The sequence below is a fragment of the Vigna angularis genome, chromosome 1 (genome assembly GCF_016808095.1).
Source record: "Vigna angularis cultivar LongXiaoDou No.4 chromosome 1, ASM1680809v1, whole genome shotgun sequence".
NCBI classification, from domain to species: domain Eukaryota; kingdom Viridiplantae; phylum Streptophyta; class Magnoliopsida; order Fabales; family Fabaceae; genus Vigna; species Vigna angularis.
The window spans coordinates 30,611,095-30,632,533 of NC_068970.1; the positions used below are offsets into that span (position 1 = coordinate 30,611,095).

Here is a 21,439-nt window from a genome sequence, read left to right on the forward strand (position 1 = left end):
TTTTTTAGAAATAAATATTTGAATAATTATTCATTTTATCTTACTATATACATATATACAGTTGATAAAGGTATTGTACATTATGAACTTAATTATACATTTAATATCGTCGTATAAATTTATCGTAAATAGGTGTATCACTAATAAAACAACATAAGCTAGTTTGAGGATTTCCCCGTTCTTTTGTCATAACAAATACAAGAATCTTCAATGTTTTGCTACTAATATTATATACTTCTCTTTCTCTCAGTAACGTTAAATTAAAAAAATGCTAATGTATTAAGACCAATGTCAACGTTACTATTTACACAAAACATAACCATGAATGAAGAAAATTGTCTCTGTTTCCATCACCTTATTGGAGAAACCTTGAGAGACAAAAGGTTATCCAGATCTGTCTCATAGTTATTACTTACAGGTGGCCCAAATACATTCCAAAAGCGAAGAGTTTCATCTACTCCAGTTGACACAACTATTAAACCATCTGGACTCTGCAAAACATATTAATAATCTAATTATACTTTCAAGAAGTAACTACCAAATCAAAGATTAAATTCTTATTGCTGCATATTTAGTTAATTGTATGTCATTTTCTGTCTTTATTCGTGCAATTCCTGATTCTGTTCTTCCTTCTCAATCTTTGTTACCTATGAAAATCTTATAAGCTTGAAAAATTCACACGGCAAAAATAAGCATTGATGTTGAATTTGGATTCTTTGCTAGATTTTTCTGTGTTGTTTCTCTAAGTGTCTTCAAAATGCACTGATGAACTATGAATTTGATATTTTAAAATATATTAAAAATAATTTTAAAATACCAACATCAATATATTTTTAATGCTTAGCAGAGGACTACACTAAAGAAACCCAACAGATAGTCTTGACTCATTGACGCAAGAGTTTTATATTATGACTTGCAGCATACCTGACATATATCAAGTACTCTAGAAGTGTGACGTTCCAAGGCACGCACTTTAGTCATAGATGGATATCTCCACAAACAAAGTTGATTGTGATGTGCACTTGTGCTGAATCCATGACCACTTAATACCTCCTTATGATGTCTATTCCATTCTAATCTGCAAACCTGCATGAAAGTTTGATGCCCAAGTCCAGATAAGAAAATGGTGATTTATTCTTTTTGGCTAATGACAATGCTTAATACTTAAGAACTAATTCAACATGATAACAAGACAGTTACTGTGTTTATATGTTTATTCATTGGTCTCTCAACTACACTCAAGTGGTTTTCAAGTTCTAACCACATTCCTCTGCTTTCTATAAATATGTCCTTTCTGATAGGATATGTAGTATCACTAGTGCAGCGAGGGGCTTTTACCGCGGTTATTTTTCAATATACGTCGCGGTTTACGAACCGCGGCATATTCAGCCGCGGTAGTAAGTCAGAGACTTTAGGCCGCGGTTATGACCGCGGTATATAGGTTGCGGAATATGCCGCGGTTGTCCAAGGAACCGCTGCCTAAATCCTTTTTTAAAAAAAAAAAATTTTGTCCACTATATGCCGCGGTTGTAACCACAACCGCGACATATTCCCCTGCAGTTTTTTAAAATTGCAGGTCTGTTTTTGTGATATCCACTACCACAAAAACAGACCTGCATATAAAGACAATTCATATTAATTAGTGTATATGAATTCAACATTTGGGAAAAAATCAAAATTTGTTAAAGTTACCAAAACTATAGTAATTTCATACATTACCAAAACTATAACAATTGTTATTATGCAAAAACTAATGAAGAAATCATGTTAAGAATGCAAAAGGGCATAAATACCTGGAACAGGGGCGGCGAAAAAGCTTGGTGCAACAAAGGGGAATGGCAGCGGAGAGGAATGACAAGCGTTTCAAACGATTTTGATCGGCTAAAACTGTTTCTTATCGTCAAAAATGGGAAATGACCGAACAATTTTGAGTTTAAACGGTGAAGAAATGAGGGAACTGAGATGGGTGGTCGACGGGAGAAGAAAACTCGAAGTCCAGCGAGCGTCTGCACGAACAAGACGATAATGTTCCAAAGTTTTATTTTTTAACTCTGACTGGGGAATCTACCGCGGTTCACTACTTAACCGCGGTATAAGATGACATTTTTGAAATTATTTTTAAACTATATGCCGCGGTTCGGTGGGCAACCGCGGTATATTCCTCCAAAGTTTTATTTTTTAACTCTGACTAGGGAATCTACCGCGGTTCACTACTTAACCGCGGTATAAGATGGCATTTTTGAAATTATTTTTAAACTATATGCCGCGGTTCGGCGGGCAACCGCGATATATTCCTCTAAATATTTCAAATTCATTTTAAATTTATTTCAGGTAGGAGAATAGGTTGCGGTTACTCTGAGAACCGCGGCATATACCCCTATAACTTCTGAAATTCTCTGACTCAGTCAGCCCCTGCAATAAATTGGCAGAGGTATATGCCGCGGTTTTCCAGAGAACCGCGGCATATACACTGTTATTTAATTTTTTTTTCAGACGTGACGTCAAAGGGGATGGTTGACTGGCGTATATGCCGCGGTTCCCCTCTGAACCGCGGCATATTCCTCCGATTTATTTACAAAACTGCCACCGCGCACCATTATGCTGCGGTTTCTAGTGAACCGTGGCATAATGTGCGCTGTAAAAACCCAATTTTTTACTAGTGTATATTAGACAGTTTGTACCAACACTTGCACACGAACCTTCCTAGGTATGTCATTTTCAACTCTACTGTTTCAACAAAAAAAATTCATTGGTCTCTCAACTACACTCAAGTGGTTTTCAAGTTCCAACACTGTTTTCACTACGAGGGTGGGCCAAATGTTCCTCATTTACACCAAGAATTGTGGACACCACACTGTGATGCACTCTCACATTGATGATAATACCAAATACATCTTCTTTTTCCTCTCATATATCTTGTCTTGGAGTGATAGATGGATGATTTCTGTAATGTCAATCTCCTCTCTCTTGAACATGAACATTACTAGCCATCAGAAAGCGTTGGGGAGGAATTTCTAACTAAATCTTTTTACCAAACAGATTAAATTTACAAAATGTTTATACTCAAAGTTCTTCATGTACAGAATAATTTTTTACTTGAAAACTATGAGGCAAGGATACAACAAGATTCTTCACAGTATAAGAAAACAAGGACTTGAAATCACAGATACAACAAGCCTTTGAGTTGACACACCAATCAAGAAAATTAGCACACATTCAATTTAAAATTAGCAGTCTTGAGTGAAAATGGTAACTTAAAAATTATAAGATTGAAGATTAAAGTAAGTGATGCTAATAATAATCGTAGTGACTGATAAAGTAACCATCCATGTATAAATTAAAAAAGCATATCTATTAAGACATTTGAGCAACTAGTGGGTTAAGAGGACAGTTTGTGTAGGAGTGGCTGAAGTATAATCCAGCTCCTTCAAGGAACTAATTAAATAATCGTAGAATCATACCTTCCAAGAATGCAAAGATTTTAGTGTAAACTCTGCTACTGAGTGTATCGATTGACTATAGCCTTCAGCATTCACAAGTTCAGATAACTGCAGCATAAATCAAAGCGGGAACGTGATTTATTAATCAAGAAATACTAGTACAAGATCGATCCAAGAAATTCAGGAAAACTTAATTATGCAAATTCAAGTGAACAAAATCAAACAAGAGACTAAGATGTGAGCAGTCACGAAAAACCAGGTTGGAATAGTTCCTCTATACCTGTTAATCTTTATCAAGAAAGAAAGAAAATAGAGAAACAATGGAAAATCGAAAAGGAAAATAATAAGACAAGCTCTAAAACTGGGAAGAGGAGATACAAAAGAAACATGAAAGCAACACTTAAAAGCTTTGAACAAAATCCCTCAATATTTGTAGGCAAGTGCACGAAGGGGATTGTTGTTTAAAAAGGATGAAAATTAAAAAAGGAGATGTACATTGTTGCAGACCATTTGTTACTGATTGGAGATTCACTTGTGCATGTTCTTGGATGGAAACTTAGTAACTTAGAGAAGAAAACTCTACAAAAGGTAATTATAGAATAAAACAATTCATACTTTAATCATTAAATTTTATTTCCTTAGTACCTCTTGTTTCTCCTTGTGAAGAAATCATTGAAAAGGAACCAAACAAACCAGACATTCACTCCAAAATTGCCTTCAATATTGACCTTTTCAAAGACTATGGAAACAGAAGCAAATAAGTCAAGAAAATATGTAAAAATATCCAAATTTATTATGCAATTGTTTAAGGGAAAAACATATAAAATAAGAATATATATAAATGACCAACTAAAGCAAATAAAATGAGAAGCAATAAGAAATTACCTTCACAAAGAAGTCATTAATATCTAACAACAACAACTTTGATTCAAAGTAATAAGCCAAGCAAACACCACCATATGCGTCTTTAAAGTTAGTAATATCTAACAAAACTTAACAAGCTTACATCTTAAAACACCGTCGAGGAGGCCGTAAAGAAGGAGGTGGTTCCAGTCAACGACTAATTCCACCTTGTGCGACTCACTCCCAAACTCTTCAAAAACGTCAATCACAAGATCTACGAGCTCTAGATTTTTGGAATTAAGGATTTGAAACAGGAAAAGATAAGGGAATTAGGAATTGTAAAGTGACGAAGGATTGTGAGATGGAAAAGCCGAGACGAAAAGACTGTGAAAATAAAAACGGAAAGACACGAAGTTTGGGAAGATGGAAATGGCGACACGTGCAAATCATAAGCTCTTCAAAACCGTCATCGGAGAACTCCTAATGCTTGAAGAAGTTGAGACGCGATAAGTAGAAAACAAAGCTCTGGAAGCGCGGCTTTGGCTTGAAAAGTATATTTTGTACAAATATTTTGTACAGTTTCGATAGTTTGATAAAGAAACTCCTGAAACTCTTATAACTTGACTGCGGTTTTGATAGTTAGAAAACTTGACTGTTAGAAGAGGTTTTTAGAACCCCTATAAACAAACCTCACCTTTATTTTTGTAGTGAGTGAAATGTTTTATTTTTGTAGTGAGTGAAGAACCTAATATTGTAATTAATCATGGTTAATATTTAGTGAAATAAGACCTAATATTGCAATTAATCATGGTTAATATTTAGTGAAATAAGTGAAGAACCTAATTGTAATGTTATAAATAAGTGGATTCAGTCAATTATTTAGAATTAACTGATTAATGTTTTCATCTTATTAGAATTAATTGATTAATATTTTCATCTGATTACTATTTCCATAATAGTAGCTTATTAGTAATTATAAGGTCCAATGACCTAATTATTCAGTATGAGAAATAATAGATCAATTGATTATTTGTGAGCTACAATATTATAATTTTGGCGTTTTGATAGCTAACTATTTTTAATTTTGCTCATCTTGATTCTGAATATGTAGTTGTAGCAGTTTATTGTTTTTACTTGAATAAAAAAAGACTTGTTCAGATTTCAACCATGAACAATAATTCAATTCATATTGATTTCTCATATATAATTCATTTTGTAATTTTAAATCATTCATTAATAAATTTGAACTTTTATTATTTAGTTTGAAAGTATGAATAAACTTAAGTATGATGCATTTGATTTATACATTTTATAAACTTTTAGATTTGTTTAAAATAATTTTATACTCAGAAAAAGATCTACAAGTTAAAGACATAACTTTATTTCTCATACTTAGGTATAAAAGAAAAAAGAGACTCTTCCTTCTCACAAACTAGAACAACATATTATATTATAGTTTATAGTATTCTCATCTCATCTCACGAGACCCTCCCATCATCATCGCATGCATATTATTTTCAGTCACCAACAAACTAAGCACCAGACTTACAAAAGGACACTAAAGTAGCAACAACACATATAAAGTACAAGGAACGAGTCATTAGTTAGGTTCATTTCTTGTTGTCCATGTCCATGTTCCTGTTGATGTTGGTCATGTTCCTTCCGCTGTCAGCACCACCATCTGCATTTCCTTGGCGTGCAGGAGGTGTGCCAGTGGTGGAATACGCAGTGCTGTATTCAAATCCGGAGGCTCCGTAGTTGGGGCCACTGTAGGGTCCACCCGTAGGTGGGGCCCCATAACCAGCATTCCCTATGTTTCCATAAGCGTAGTTGGCCACTGGGTCTATTGCCGTTCTGCTTCCGAACTCGTCTCTCCACCGATCCCACTCGTCGTTGTTCTTGCAAATATCAGGGTTGTTGTGACGCACGTCATAGTCTCTCTGATCGGTACCGGATTCCTCTCTGTTGGGTTGTTGGTGTGCCATTTGGAAGAGAACCAATGCTGATTTGTGAGTGTGTGTGAGTTTGAGGTTGTCTTTCATATACTGAGAGGTTAGGCGGTGGTGAGTTAGGGCAAATCACACCTTAGGTTATCAGCATCTGCCACGTTGCTTTTGAGTCATTTGTTCTCAACACGTAGCTTCTCTCAATTTTAACATGGTTAACAATAAGAAGCTTTAGAACCTTCTCATTACATTCCAGACTTCAGAAAGTTTCATTTTTTACATGTAACCTTTTAGTTATATACAGTAATTATTTGTTAGTGAGGCTTCACAGATAGAAATCTTCATTTGTTTCCAAGTACCCTAAATGATATGAATGTGAAATTTTTTTTATATCAATTTGATATAATCATATTAAAAAATAATAGTATTTGGTTATTATAAGTGAATAAGCAATTCAACTTTACCATATTCCGTTTTCTCTTCAATATTATTAGTAAAAACAAATGTGTGTTATTTTTTTATGATAACAAAATTAATGATAATAAAAAAATTATATTTAAAAAAATCAAATAAAAATATATAAGTTTAGTTTGAAAGATTAAGGAGAGAGTGGAAAAGATTGTAGATTTAATTTCTTTTATTAACAAAATACTAATAATTAACATTTATAAAAAAAAATAATAAAATAATTATTTTAATTTAAATTATAATTACTTTAAAAAAATGGCATACACCTGAGAAATTTTCTTTACACAATAATATAGATTATATAAATAAATATAATTAGAAACAAAAAAGAAATGATATATAATAAAAGTTGAAGATCATATTTATATAGTATGGATGAAATAATTATATAATTTTTTACTTTTTCTTCTATCACAATATATAAATTATTATAAAACTTAAAAAAATTATAAATTTGCCATTGGAAATCTGAAAATGCAATAAATGAAAGGAAACAATTTTTGTTTCCAAAATTCAGACAAATGAAAAAGAACAAGGGTTGTATTATCTCAACGAAACCGTTCACACTGATAGTTGTAAAAGTTGATTATCAAAGCATTATTCGTTCAACAAGAATGTTTTTGGAAGCCACAGATTATTAGTGAATAAAATACCTTTTGCTTCAAGTAAAGCAAATAAAGTAAAGTTTTTGCTTGAGACGAAAAACCATTCAATTTTAGTAAGTGTCCTAAAAAAACACATTATCAGTTATTTGTAAATTGTATATGAGATATAATATTGATGTGGATGTTACCAAGATAAATTTAAAAGAGATATATTCCATCAAATCTTTATTGAATTGAAACTTTCATTGAAGTCGTGGATGTCATGATGAAATCTAATTTTAAAAGATATTGGTATGACTTGTTTTACACTAAAGTCCTACATCTCATACACTAGTTTTTAGTTTGAAATAAAAAAAATTAAAAGCCATGATTTATACACACAACTCATTTACAAAATTGTTGTTATCAATAATATTCTTAGACGTCCCTTGTCATAAACATTCTAAGACTTAGCACCCCTTAATACCTTGAGCTCCTAGTCAAATTTTCAATTTCATATATTTTATGTTTTTTAAGAGAGAATCATTCCTTTAAATTCAATGATTACTTCCATATAAATACACTAGAATAATTTTATTATCGACATAAATTTATCAATGATTTTTAATCTTTGATAATGGATGATTACTGAAGGATTTATCGACAAACTAAATTGTTTTTTTTACCGACGACCTATGACTTTCGATAATGTGCGGTGACATAAAATTCCAACGGGACTTGGCCTTCGGTAATGTCCATGGTGCATTAAGTTCGAAATTTGGGTATTCTTTCCCCAAATTTTCCAAAATCAATTTCAGAACTCCTTCTCCTCTTCCTCCCTTTCTCTCGAGGTAACCCTTGTGTGGGCACGAGGTTGGTGTTCCCTAACCGGTTTGAAGAGCGTGGTAGTCTTAACAGTGGCGTCGGTTCATTGTTGGGTAGGTGTCTTCCCTTCCCTTTTTTGTCTTTGTGGATATTTCCTTCTGTCAGCACGATGTTTCTTGCCCTAAGCCGGTTTCAAGAGGTTGCTGTTAGGGACGCTGACGGTGGTTCCTTGCTTGGTGGTTGAGTGACTAGGGTTCTTCTTCTTCGATCTGGGTGTTGCGGCAGGGGTCGTGGTTCGTGGAGCTTGGTGTTAGGTAGGGCTTTGTCGTGAAGTATGGTTGGTTGTTGCGTAGTGCTTCGTTGTCACATTTTTTAGTCAGGTTTGATTTGTGTGATTCATTGTCTCCTAATGTTTGAATCGTGTTGTGAAGCTCGTTGTTTAGTGGATAGTATTTTGTTGGTTATGATTCTATGACATTGATTTTTTTATGAAGCATTGATGATAACATTCATGATTTATAAAATGTCCACGAAATGGTAGGGAAGGGTACTTATAGAATTCTATTGAAGACCTTATAGACCGGTATGTATGGTGTTTGTGATAATTGTGGCATAAATGGAGATGTTAATGATGCTCAAATGTTATGAATATTGACTCTATTGTAATGGTGGATAGTATACTGTTATTTGATGATGAAAATTTATTATTATGTTGCTTTAAGTGAATGAATCAGTGTGTAAGGTATATAGGATGTTGGATTTTATGATCCAAACCTGATCACCCTTGGTCGTATTCCTAATATGATAAAAAATGTAATTGTTGTAAAACCAATTGCTCATAAGTTCCTTGGTGATTTGGTCTCGGTATAAACAAATTATGGTTTGTAACAATTATAGGTGACTGATGTGTAATTATATATAACATAGGAATGTGTTTAAAATGGAATTAAACTCTATTTGAGTGAAGCTGATGTTATTCAGTCCACTTGAGTATAAAACTCCTATGTGTGAGAGGAAACTGATTTAGGTTGTCTTAGTAACAACCTAGAACCTAAAGGTAGTACCTAAAATACACTAAAAGTGCTAAGAATGCAAAGTGTATTAAAGTACTAACCAAAACAGTAAACTAACTATCTAGAAAGGTTTTAAAACATAAAAGAAAGATAAAAATGAGGTGACAATTAAAAAATACCAAGAAAATTAAAATTTGACCATTAAGCACCTAAAATTACACTAGAATAGGGTAAATGTGCTAAGCATGAAGATGTCCAATCTGTAAAAGATACCTAAAACTATCTACACAAGTTGTAATGGACTACAAATGACAAAGAATTGAGTCAAGAAGTGATTACTACGACAACTTCTAAAAATCACTACTCAAATCTCAAAAAGGTCAACTAGAATTGCAAAGTGCACTACTCGCACAAGAAATTAGGAAGAAAGTATCCTAACAAGTTTAGAATGGTAAAACCTAGCTAATTAAGAACTCACTACAAAAGCTACATAAACCACAAAATATGTCAACCTAGAACCTAAAAGTAGTACCTATAATAAGAATGCAAAGTGTATTAAAGTACTAACAAAAACAATAAACTAATTATCTAGACAAGTTTTAAAACATAAAAGAAAGATAAAAATGAGGTGAAAATTAAAAAATACTAAGAATATAAAATTTTTACCATTGAACACCTAAAATTACACTAGAATAGGGTAAATGTGCTAAGCATGAAGATATTCATCTGTAAAAGATATATACCTAAACCTATCTCCACAAGTTGTAATGCACTATAATTGACAAAGAATTGAGTGAAGAAGTGATTACTAAGACAACTTCTAAAAATCACTACTCAAACCTCAAAAAAGGTCTATTATGCACTAAACTAGCACAATAAAGTAGAAAGAAAGTATCCTAACAAGTTTAGAATGGTAAAACCTAGCTAATTAAGAACTTACACTACAAAAACTACCTAAAACACAAAATATGACAACCTAGAACCTAAATGTAGTACCTAGAATACACTATAAGTGCTAAGAATGCAAAGTGTAATAAAGTACTAACCAAAACAATAAACTAACTATCTAGACAAGTTTTAAAACATAAAAGAAAGATAAAAATGAGGTGACAATTCAAAAATTCCAAGAAATCAAAATTTGACCATTGAGCACCTAAAGTTACACTATAATAAGGTAAATGTGCTAAGCATGAAGATGTTTAATCTGTAAAAGATACCTAAAACTATCTACATAATTTGTAAAAGATACCTAAAATTGGGAATTCACCTAAAGTAACTTAAGAATGAGTACTCTACACATCTTAACAAGTTTAAAGTTGTTAAATGAAGGTAAGAAACATGTCAAATTGGATCAAATAGGTAAATATCAAAGTTTGGCTACTTGAAACTTAAAAAAGTGTACTAAATCGGTGAGAAATTTGGAATTCACCTAAAGTAACCTAAGAATGCGTATTCTACACATCCTAAGAGGTTTAAAGTTGGTAAGTGAATCTAAGAAACATGTCAAATTAGATGAAATAGCTAAATCTCAAAGTTTGACTACTTGAAACCTAAAAGAATGAACTAAATAAGTGAGAAATTGGAAATTCACCTAAAGTAACCTAAGAACGTGTATTCTAGACATCATAACAAGTTTAAAGTTGGTAAATGAAGCTAAGAAACATGTCAAATTATATGAAGTAGCTAAATCTCAAAATTTGGCTACTTGAACCTAAAAAATGTACTAAATAAGTGAGAAATTGGAAATACATCTAAAGTAATCTAAGAATGTGTATTCTACCCATCCTAACAAGTTTAAAGTTAGTAAATGAAGCTAAGAAACATGTCAAATTAGATCAAGTAGCTAAATCTCAAAGTTTAGCTACTTGAAACCTAAAAAAGTGTATTAAATAGGTGAAAATTTGGAAATTCACCTAAAGTAACCTAAGAATGTGCATTCTACACATCCTAATAAGTGTGCTACTGTCTAGAGGAACAAAGCTTCTGAAAAGGGTGGGATCCTACATTTCGGTGGATCGATCACGGTTCATGAACATGTCATTTGCATGGTAAACATTGATCACTTTTCTATCTTTTTCATATATAACTTATGTATTTTCTATTTTATGTTCACTTCTAACTCGAAATTTTGTTACAGGACAAAGATTTGGGACAGGCGGTCCATGTTGATGAGGTTTTTACACAGACTCATGTTCGAAAGGAAACTAGTCAATTCGTTGATGAAAGGTCTCGGATGACTCATATAAGCATAGAACATTGTTACTATTAGTAATTTTTCCTTATGTTACAGCATCATTCACTAACATTGCTTTTAATGTTTGAACATGAAGATTTTTCTACGAGACTTTTACAAGTTAGATCTGAATATGGGTAAACTCCTACACCGGATAACACGAATAATGAAGACGATGACATCCGTAGGACACAATGCTGGGTCGATGTCGTTGGTGGAAAGAAAAGGAACGAGTGTATGGTGCAAGACAACTTGCTGCAAACTACACAACTGCTGACGAGGTTGTTGTTTGCCTAACGCAGACACTAGAGCAAAATGACCAGGAATACTTTGATTTGAGACACGAGTTTACAAACTTTAAACAATTGGTCATTGGATTGTTGCCTGAAGCTTTATAGCTTCATTCCACCGTCCCTCCGACCCAGCTATGACCCTCCTCATCCCCCGCCGTCCTAGAGCAGCCCACATTAGTCCAACCCACTCTAGTCCAGTCCAGATCAATGTAGCCCACAATAGTCCAGTCTATACTAGTCCAGCCACCTGCACAACAACAGGACGATGAAGACCATTTTGATGATTGTGTAGATTATTAGTCTTCTTGTTATTATTGAACATACATGTTAGAACATTATGATTATGGTATATTACATTTCCTTATGTGTTTCAAACATATACTTTGTTGGTGTAGATTATATTGTTTTATGTTTACTTTACAAATACAAGTTCTTAAATTTGAACAATACAAATTTTGTCATATTGTTTATTCCATCAGTGAATGGACTATTCTGGGATGTATATAATGCAGGTCTGTCTATGATTTGAAAATGTTATGCAGGTTTGTCTGTGTTGTGAACATTTTATGCATGTTTGGGTAGTTGGATAACAAATACAAATTGAACTCAATTATGCTTGGTTGTTTCCAATGTAACTAACGACGACTTTTTCCTTCGATAATTACCGACGGCCTAATCCTTCGATAATTATCAAAGGAAAAGGCCATCGATAATTACCGAAGGATTAGGCCGTTGTATTTACCGAAGGCTGGTAATAGTTACCGACAATTGATTTATCGACGAATATCTGGCTGTCGGTAAGCTGTCAGAAATAGCGTATTACCGACAGATTTTGGATATTTTCAATGGATAATGTTCGTCGATAATCCTTTCTTTTTTGTATGAGGATTTAGGGTTTAGGGTTTGAGGTTTAGACTTTGGGGGTTTGGGGTTTGAGGTTTAGGCTTTGGGGTTTCGGATTTCAGGTTTCGGGTTTAGGGTGGAGAGTTTAGGGTTTTTCAAAATTGAGGGAGCATAAAACTTAAAATTATATGCTGAACTAAGTAATAACATACATCGTTTAAATGTGTATTTGTTAAACATTAAAAATGGGAAGATTGTTAAGACAAAATCGTTTATGCGATTAAAGGCTCTCATGTTATGAAGTTTAACCAAATAACATTGAATGGAATAATAATATGAAAATAACATAGGATGAAAATACAAAGACTTAGAACAAAAATTCCCAAGACATAAAACCTTAGGAAAACACTTAGGATTTTGGGAAATAGAAAAGCACTTAAGCCAAAGACCAGAACGCAATGATAAAAGAAGTTAAAAGTGTCTAAGAGAGTTGAAGCTAAAAACGTAAAGCTTATGATACCTAAGGGTATACAGATTAACTCTCGGGAAAAAAAAATAATGTCAAAGATGATGTCATTGACAAAACACACTAAAAGACTAAACCTTAAAGCACAAACAAAGTTAAATGTTGTCTCTCTATAAAGGCAAAAAATAACAAAAGCATTTACTATGCCTAAACGATATCATAAGCTAAAAAGTTACTTTTTCAAGATGAAGTCTTTAATCAAAGTTTGGTATCTTTGGAAGAAAAATTTAATTGTTAAAGGACTTTGTTGTTCTAAGCAAGCATTAAATGACATTAAATGCTTAACATTCAAAAACAACAAAAGTGATAAGAAAAAACATATCTGCTACATGCACAATCTACTTTATTCTTTGTAAATGAATGTTCTTTACTTGAAGCCATATCTAAATGAACGTACAACCTACTTCAAGAAAAGGACTGAAAAAACATGTATGCTCTAACAAGTTGACTTTATCCAACGACTGTTGTACACAAAGAAAGAGAAAGCACAAGAATCAAGGCCAAAAGTTTAGTCTAACGGACATTTATCCAAAAGCCTATAAATACAAGAGCTTTCAAATGAGGAATCAAGATGATAACTAGAGAAAAGCTTACAATGAAATATTCATCCTAAGAAGCATTCAAAAAGAAAAGAAAGACCTCAAGAAAAAGAATACATCTAAGTAGAAGAAGAGAAAATAGAAGAAAAGAAATACTCTCGAGCTTCATTGTCATATCACTTGTAATACATCCTCTCTACAATGTAAGCAATTGTTGATTGCAATTCTGAAAAGAATTAAAACCACTTATGGAAACTTGATTAAGTTAAGAAAATCTAGGCAAGGTTGCTTAGTACCAGGAGTGGTGCAAACACTCATCTAGTCTATGGTAAAAAGAGGTTATTCGCTGATTGAGGAGACTAGGAGTGGTGAGAATACTCATTTAGTCTAAGGTAAGATGAGGTTATTCGATGACTTAGAAGATCAAGAGTGGTGCGAATACTTAATCTAATCTTCTGGAGATTATAGTAGAACCCTCTACGGAGGAGACTAGAAGTAGCTTAGTTGGAGTGAACCAGTATAAAATATATGTGCAATTACTTCCTCCCTTGCCTAAATGCTTCTCTTATAAAACTTGCAATTGGGTTTTTATTTCTAAACCACGAACATTCTGAATAACACGACAAAAACATTTCTTGAAACAATTCTTTATTAGGTTGACCATCTAAGCTTTTAAAATAAAATCATAAAGCTCTACAACATGCTATATCAAAAGGGTTGCGAAAAGAATTTTTCCATTAACACTATTCAACCCCCCCCCCCTCCCCCCTCTCCCTCCTTTCTAATGTTTTTCATGTACTTCAAGTCTCAACATTTGGGTTTTTGGAAGTAGAAGAAGTGAGGGAGACTGGTCATGGATTAGATTCTTTGTATAAGATAAAAGAGTGAGGGTAAGGTAGCTTGTGTTTTTGTGGTTGTGTGTTTGGGGTGCTTTTGTTTAAAACCCTTTGTTGTTATAATATTGTTTGTTCATTGGTGATAAAATAATGTGAGCGTGTAGGGGAGAAATTTGGGTGTTGGAGTGGCTTGTTTGCATGGTTATGTGAGAGAATGCGTGGTTTTACATTTGTGAGTCAACATTTGAGTGAGACCCGCGACAATTAATGATGATAGTTTTTTTTTATATACTTTTATTACATGACCATATGGGAGAGAGATAAGTTGCTTTTGTGAGTATTATTTAGTGTGGAGTCGTGACTTTAAAGAGAGATGAGAAAACTTCCTTTTATGTTGTTTTGCATGGTTTTAAGGTTGTTCATCGTTTCTTTTTGTCGGATGTAAGAGTGGGACCTGCACCATTAATGGGGAAAGAGAAATTGAGTTTATGTGAAAAGGGATAGTGGGGACCATGATGTAATATAATGTTATGTTATTAGTAGGTATATGATGTAATGAAACGAGTAAGTTATGTGAATGAATGAATTTGGTGAACCAAAGTGGGGTCTACTTAGGTAGGTTGATGGGATTATTTTATTGGAGTTTGTTGTTCTTATAGAAAAAGAAAGGGTGTATTTAGAAAGTATATGTTTGACTATTTATATTTAGTAAGTAGATGTTTGACTAATTGTATTTAGTAAGTGTTTCGGTCGGCTCTAGTTTGATCCTGTTAAAACACTCAAGAGTTTGCCGAAGACCGGGTGGACGCGTTGGGAAGGGCCGAACGGGCTCTCTCGTCTTCAAGTCCTGGTTGTAGTATTCGTTCTCTCTCCTCATTCTCCAAGCCGGGCGGTCGGGTACCTGTCAAAGGCACTCCGACGCTTAAGTCTGTAACATGACCGAGTGGTCTGTAATACATGTATATATTGCATCGTAAGCAATCTGTCCAGAATCATACCTGGGACCTTTATTTATACTGGTTGTTATGGGATTTTACCTGTTGTGGGCCTGATGTTGGCCCAATCATATATTAATCTCCATTAGGGGCTTTAATGAGTCATTAGTGTTTAACCGTACCGTCGACCTAATGATGGTCAGTAGGGTGGTCGGCCAAGGTTGTTGCCTGGATGGGCGGCCTTGCGAAGACCGTTCGATTTATGAATGGTCGGTTCTGGGACGACCTTAAAGGAGTTTGTCGTGGGGGACCGGTCCTAGGGGAGCCACCCGTTCAACCTTGGAAGAGTCGTCCTTATGGAACCGCTCGGTCGACCTAGGGAGAGTCGCTTTGGGGAGACGTTCAGCGTTCAGTCGGTCTCTGGGAGTGACGCTCGGTTTATGGGTCGAGAGGACCGGACGAAACAATAATTATATGTTTGACAATTTCATATTTACCGCTGAGCGGCACTCAAGAGCTCATGGGGGATCCGCTGAGGGGCAAAATGGCCGCTGAGGGGAAGAAACCTACTCACGCACTTACCGCTGAGCGGTACTTTACCACTGAGCGGCACACTTATGGGCTTGAGCCTAAATTTTCTGTAATTTTAGAATAGTATATAAGCTTTAGGACGTCCTAGGGTTTGTATCTTTGGCTGGGACGAAGCAAACACTCTCTCTTCCACCCCTTTGGAGGAGGATCTTGGATGCTCAGGCTACCTCTTCACCTTTCTAGGGTTTTATCTTTCATTCTTTCATTATTCTTCATCTAGTTTCACCATGAATATGGTGAACTAAACCTTGTATTGTTGTTGGGGAATCAATGTAGTCTTGTGAAACTCTCATATATGGAATTTGTTTTTACATCTTATATTTAAGACCTATGCTTTCTTTCATCATTAGTTAGGGTTTTTCCTCTTTGCTCAATGCTTGCTTTATTTAACTCATTCAATGCATGATTATTGATTTTGTCGATACGGGAACGTACGGGGAAGTCTAGATTTGGGGAATTTCTCCCAATAGTATATTGGTTGCCGTTAAGCTCCTGCACTAAAAGAACTAATTATTAGGAATGCTAGGAATCGTATGAACTCGTAATTAGGGATAGGCCTTCTTGCAAGGTAATTTAGAGAGTGGCATTAACAACGATGAAAAGAATGTTGAATTCCTAAAGTATATGAGAGTGGATAAGATGAAATTGATAACCCCAACAACATACTCATTGATGAGAGGGTCGCACCTCCCACAAAAGTTGATTGCAAAATTAATGCAGTATAGACTAGGAAGTGACTCCTAGGTCGTCTCTCAAGGACCAAATGTGGTTCGAGTCTTAGGTCTAACACGTAGTGGGGGGGGGGGGGGGGTTGAAAGAGTTTTTGTGATTCGAAATGAACTAAATTAAAACTGGAAATTAAATACAACCAAACATAATTGAAAACATTGAATTAAATGGACAAAGCATGAAGACCGAACGCTCCTACAGATGTTCGAACGGTTCTACATTGAGACCGAACGGTCTCTAAGCCAAAGGTGGAAATTGAAATGCAGGTAAGAAAGGCTGAACAGAACAAAACAGCATGAAAACAGTAAATTGAATGGTCCTAAGCAAGATGTTGAACTAATTAAGATGCAAGAAATAAATGCAAAGCACATCAATGCTCTTAAATTGCAATTTGAACTAACAAATTAAATGCACATAAAGCTTGGAAATTGTAAAACAAAAATCACCACCGATTCTAACATCAACACAATGGAAAGAGACTTTTTTTACAGCTAAAGCAAAATAAAAGACAAATAAAAAAAAGAAAATGCTTTTCTAAAAAAAATACAAATGAGCGTGTGTGCTACTGTTACCGATTCCTTCTTTCCAATTAAATAAAACCCTAGAGCTAGAAGCTTCCCAAACAAAGAACGTTTAACAGCCAAAGCTTTAATCAACACAAAACCAAAATGATATGACAATGAGAAATCAACAAAAAAAATAAACATAAGCTCTTCATTCATCCCATTGAAAATAACGTTCAAAGCCAAAAACCCAAAGAAAATGAGTGTGACCTCTAGCCAAATGTATGCATGCTGCTTTAACTTTAAAAAAAAAATACAAAACGGTGCTCTCCATTGGATGGCTACTAGAATAAAATGAAAGATGATTCTCGTTGGCGGCTTCCACACGTCCCAACTCTCGGTGGCTCCCCTTTCTACAAGAAAGAAAATTAAATCTACTGGACATCACCGTCCATCAATGCACCGTTGCTTCCAAAAGAAAGAAAAATGAAATGTGCTTTTTCCTATATTCTGGATGTATCCTATGTCTAAAAACAACGTTCCAGCCAGCTCCTTCCTCTTGGTGGCTATAGCTGAGCTTCTTTAATCTCTTTTTCTCCAAACTTCTAGACCTACCTCCACGTGCCCCATGCCTAGCTGGACCGCCTCTCATACTACCAAATCTGGACGCTGAAGTTATTTCCGTGTGCACCCCTCCAAGCGTGCGGATGGAGCTTCCAGAATCAGGCCGTGACACTCAAGCTGCTGGATGCCACCCCTCGTGCTTGCTGGACGCGTCAGTTACTGGATTGTGTGAATGTTGGATGTTGGACTAACATGAGTGCTGGATGCTCCCAATTTCATTTGTCCATGGGCCCCCCTATGCCAGCAGCTGTCTTCTTTTGCTGCATCCCCATCTGCTGGATGCGTGATGAAATGAAGACTGGATTAGGCCTTTGCTTCAATTTGTTGGACGCGTGCAGCCAAGTGTGGGCCGGGTGTGCTTCTCCCTCTGCCACCACATGCTTCCAGCCGTGACACACATTTCTTCTGCTGGACCGTTGCTCATCCATTACGTGTGCACCTCTCCAAATGAATCCAGCCCATTGCTTCCTCTCCTCATTCCCGTGAAGCCTATTGTCTTCAAACGCACACTGTTGGACTGCTTGGACGTGAAGCTGCTGGATCAGCTGGACCGTGTGTGCTTGCTCTCTTTCTTCCAGCCAGCAGCCTCTGATTTCTTCCGTGTGCACCTCCCATTCTCTCCAAGCACACACCTTTTGGACCTGCTGTCCGTGTGCTACCAACATCAGCCCTCTCCTCAGCGTTGCACACCAAAATGAAGGCCCCTTTCTCTTGGACCGTGGTGGGCCTCGCTGGACAGCGCGCCCCCTGCATTCATCCAGCACGCCTTCTTCATTTAAAAAGAAGCCTCTCCAATCAAGCCCATCTCTGTGTGCACTCCCATAATTTAAATCCACACCTCCTCACTCATTTTAGTTTAAAGTATATTGATGTGGCATTTTCTTTTGACCTCCAAATGTTCCAAATTGTATTTCCAACATTTTCCCTGCAATTAATAATGCAAATAATTTGCTCAAATAATCTAAATTAATTAAAATTAGAATTTTTGGTCAAATTAAGCACAATTAGTAAAAATGGGAAAATACTGGACAATTAAGTACAATTCCCCAATTAATTCTAGCACAATAAACTAAGTGAAGTGAACAAAATATTGACTCATCAAAATAGACCACACTTAGTCTTTTGCACTCCTGGGCAAAATCAAGACGCAGATTAGGGAATAGTTCAAAGGACATCCAGGGTATGACACAAACTTAGCACACAGAAAACAAAGACTCGCAAGGAAACAAATAGAATTTACACAGTCCTCAAGAAATCTGGACAGAGAAAAGAAGTAGACAATTCCAACACATAATGAATCAGAGAAAGCAGATACTCATGAAATCATCCAAGCAATTCAAGACATGGCAAAATGATCAATTAGCTCAAGAGGTGAATCAAAAGTAACAAATCCTCACAGATGCACTATTAGTGTTTCTCTCAAGTGTCTAAGGTAAGAAATGTTAACTCAATGCACTCAAGAAAACAAACACAAACAGACTTGGCAAGCCTCTAATATCAATGCTCAAAATATATGCATGTTCAAATCAAAAGGTCTTTTATGGATGTAATGGGGCCAAGGACAAGGGAGGATAAATATGGATGAGAAGCTACAAACCAAAAGAAATAGAGGAGCAATGGGGAACAAGTGTAAACATAGTCAACTCACACCCAAAACCTCTAATTCAATCCTCTTCTTGACTCCATTATTCACAATTTTTTTTTCATTTAGTTTTTTTTTTCTATTTCTTTTTTCATCCTGTCTCTTTTCTCTTCTCTCTTTTCAAAACAAAATATTAAAAAACAAGATACACATATATTTACAAAAACAAAACAAGAAGAGGAACCAACTAGCCAACTCATAAGAATCCCTAAGGAGACCACACTTGTTCCCAAAAAACTTCCAAAGCTCCAAAATTCCCTAAGGTTAAGGTTATCATGGTTTTTCACTTAAGGGTGATTAATGAGCTTGAACACAAAGAATAGGGAAAAAGTATAGGCTCAAGGGGGTTATCAAAAGATTAGAACAAGGTAAGCTTATTTGGCTAGAGAGGCTCAAGAACAAAACTGCCTTTATCACTTCCAAACATGCATATCAATCAAGAATCATCAACAAGAGTCAAGCCAAGGCATATGTGCAAGCAATCAAGAGACATATCACACACAAGAAAGAACATAAAGTGGCTCAAATCTCACACAGGGTAATTGTCACAATCAATTCAACCTCTCAAACATCATAATCATCTTCCCAAGCAAAGAAAAGCAAGGATTTCCAACCAATCAGAGTATCAATGAAGTGAAAGACACATCTACAACCTAAACAAAGTCTAGAAATCAAGAGAAACATGTAAAACTATACACAAGACACGACAAAAATAACCTAGAAAAGAGAGAAAAAAAATTAACCAAGAAAACAAAAACTAACAAAGAAAAATAAAAATCTCCCCCAATAGACCACACTTAAACTACACAGTGTCCTCAATGTGTCATAAGCATAAGATCAGAAATCATAACAGTCAACAGATCATGGACAAGTGCAATAAAAGTAGGGAAAGGGGGAGAAGAGAGAAAGAAAACTCCCCTGATCATGGTGGCAGTTGCCAATTTTGGACTTTCAGGGAGATGTCTTCCACCACAGGATCCAGCAAGGAAGTTTTGAGGACGAACTGCTTCATCCTCCAAATCTGATCTAGCAGTGAAATGTTTTCCACAACTGGATCTATGCAGTGATTGTTGATGAGCAGGTTCAGCAGGTGCCTGTTGATGTTGAAACTTTCGTGAATGCTGACACCTTTGTCTTCCAGCATGGGTGCATGTTGGTCAAATTCATTTGTATCTCGTGCAATAGGGTTAGTGCAATGTGGTTCCAAAGAAATAACATGCAGGGGTATAACACCCAAATTATCATATTGAACCTCAGATACATCCTCAGAACATGAATCAATTTCAAAATCACAAGCAATATCAATAACAGACTCAGATTCATGTTCAGTGCATTGAGAATAAACATTCGGATGTGATATCAAAAAGTGGTTCTCATCATGCATAGAGGGAGAATTAAAAACATGCTCAGCAACAATATGATCATCAACGTACCTCTCAATAGCATAATCATGAACAACATAATCATGAACATAATCATCACAGACATAATCATACTGAGGTATGCTTACCTCCTCTTCCTTGAAGATTGGTAGAGTGTGGGAAGATGAAGGTGGTCTACCTGGTTCAGGATAACTGCTTATTTCTGCCTGCTCCTCAAAATAATCATCAGTCTCCTCAGGTGCAAGGGTAGGGACATAGGATGATGGGAAAGTAGATGGCACAGTAGTAAGCTCATGACTCTTCTCCCCATCTTCTATGTTGATGCCACTATCATCATCATCTGGAATCTGAACAGTCTGAAATGGTAACTCTGAATCTTGAGACTGTTCCTGATTTAATTGAGTAGCCATCTGCCCTATCTGGTCATTCAAGCTCTGAATGGACGCTCTGGTCTCTTGCTGAAACTGCAGGTTCTGCATGGTCAACTGCTCCAATAACTCCTGCAATGTAGGCTCAGAAATAGAAGGTTGAGGAGCTATTTCGGCAGAAGCATCATATTGCTGACTCTGATATTGCTGGACTAGTGGAGGCATGAAAGTACTCTGGAATGGTGGTTCTTGATATTGATGTTGTGGAGCATTGTA

At 35.5% G+C, this 21,439-nt stretch overlaps 1 protein-coding gene across 3 annotated transcripts; it reads right to left on the reverse strand.

The window, feature by feature from the left end:
- Positions 1–249: 249 nt before the first annotated feature.
- Positions 250–5,176, reverse strand: LOC108333784 (cell division cycle 20.2, cofactor of APC complex-like). 3 transcript variants are annotated; one of them, XR_008246349.1, is made up of 4 exons: positions 4,447–5,176; positions 3,462–3,548; positions 925–1,086; positions 250–491 (listed from the first exon to the last, which is right to left on the reverse strand). XR_008246349.1 is itself a non-coding variant. In XM_052871339.1 (2 exons), exons 1-2 carry the CDS (start codon positions 1,090–1,092, stop codon positions 351–353), a joined length of 309 nt encoding a protein of 102 aa, XP_052727299.1. In that variant the 5' UTR covers positions 1,093–1,237; the 3' UTR covers positions 250–350. The 3 variants fall into 3 exon arrangements, 1 of the variants encoding a protein (XP_052727299.1); XR_008246348.1 differs by lacking the exon at positions 4,447–5,176 and adding an exon at positions 4,086–4,226; XM_052871339.1 differs by lacking the exons at positions 3,462–3,548; positions 4,447–5,176 and having other exon boundaries at positions 925–1,237.
- Between the last annotated feature and the right edge of the window lie 16,263 nt (positions 5,177–21,439).

What these genes read in the sequence shown, in the direction of transcription:
- LOC108333784 (XM_052871339.1), bottom strand. Translation starts at nt 1,092, where the DNA reads ATGCAGGTTTGCAGATTAGAATGGAATAGACATCATAAGGAGGTATTA. An exon ending in GAGTACTTGATATATGTCAG is followed by an intron (nt 492 to 924) that starts GTATGCTGCAAG and finishes TATGTTTTGCAG; the next exon opens with AGTCCAGATGGTTTAATAGT.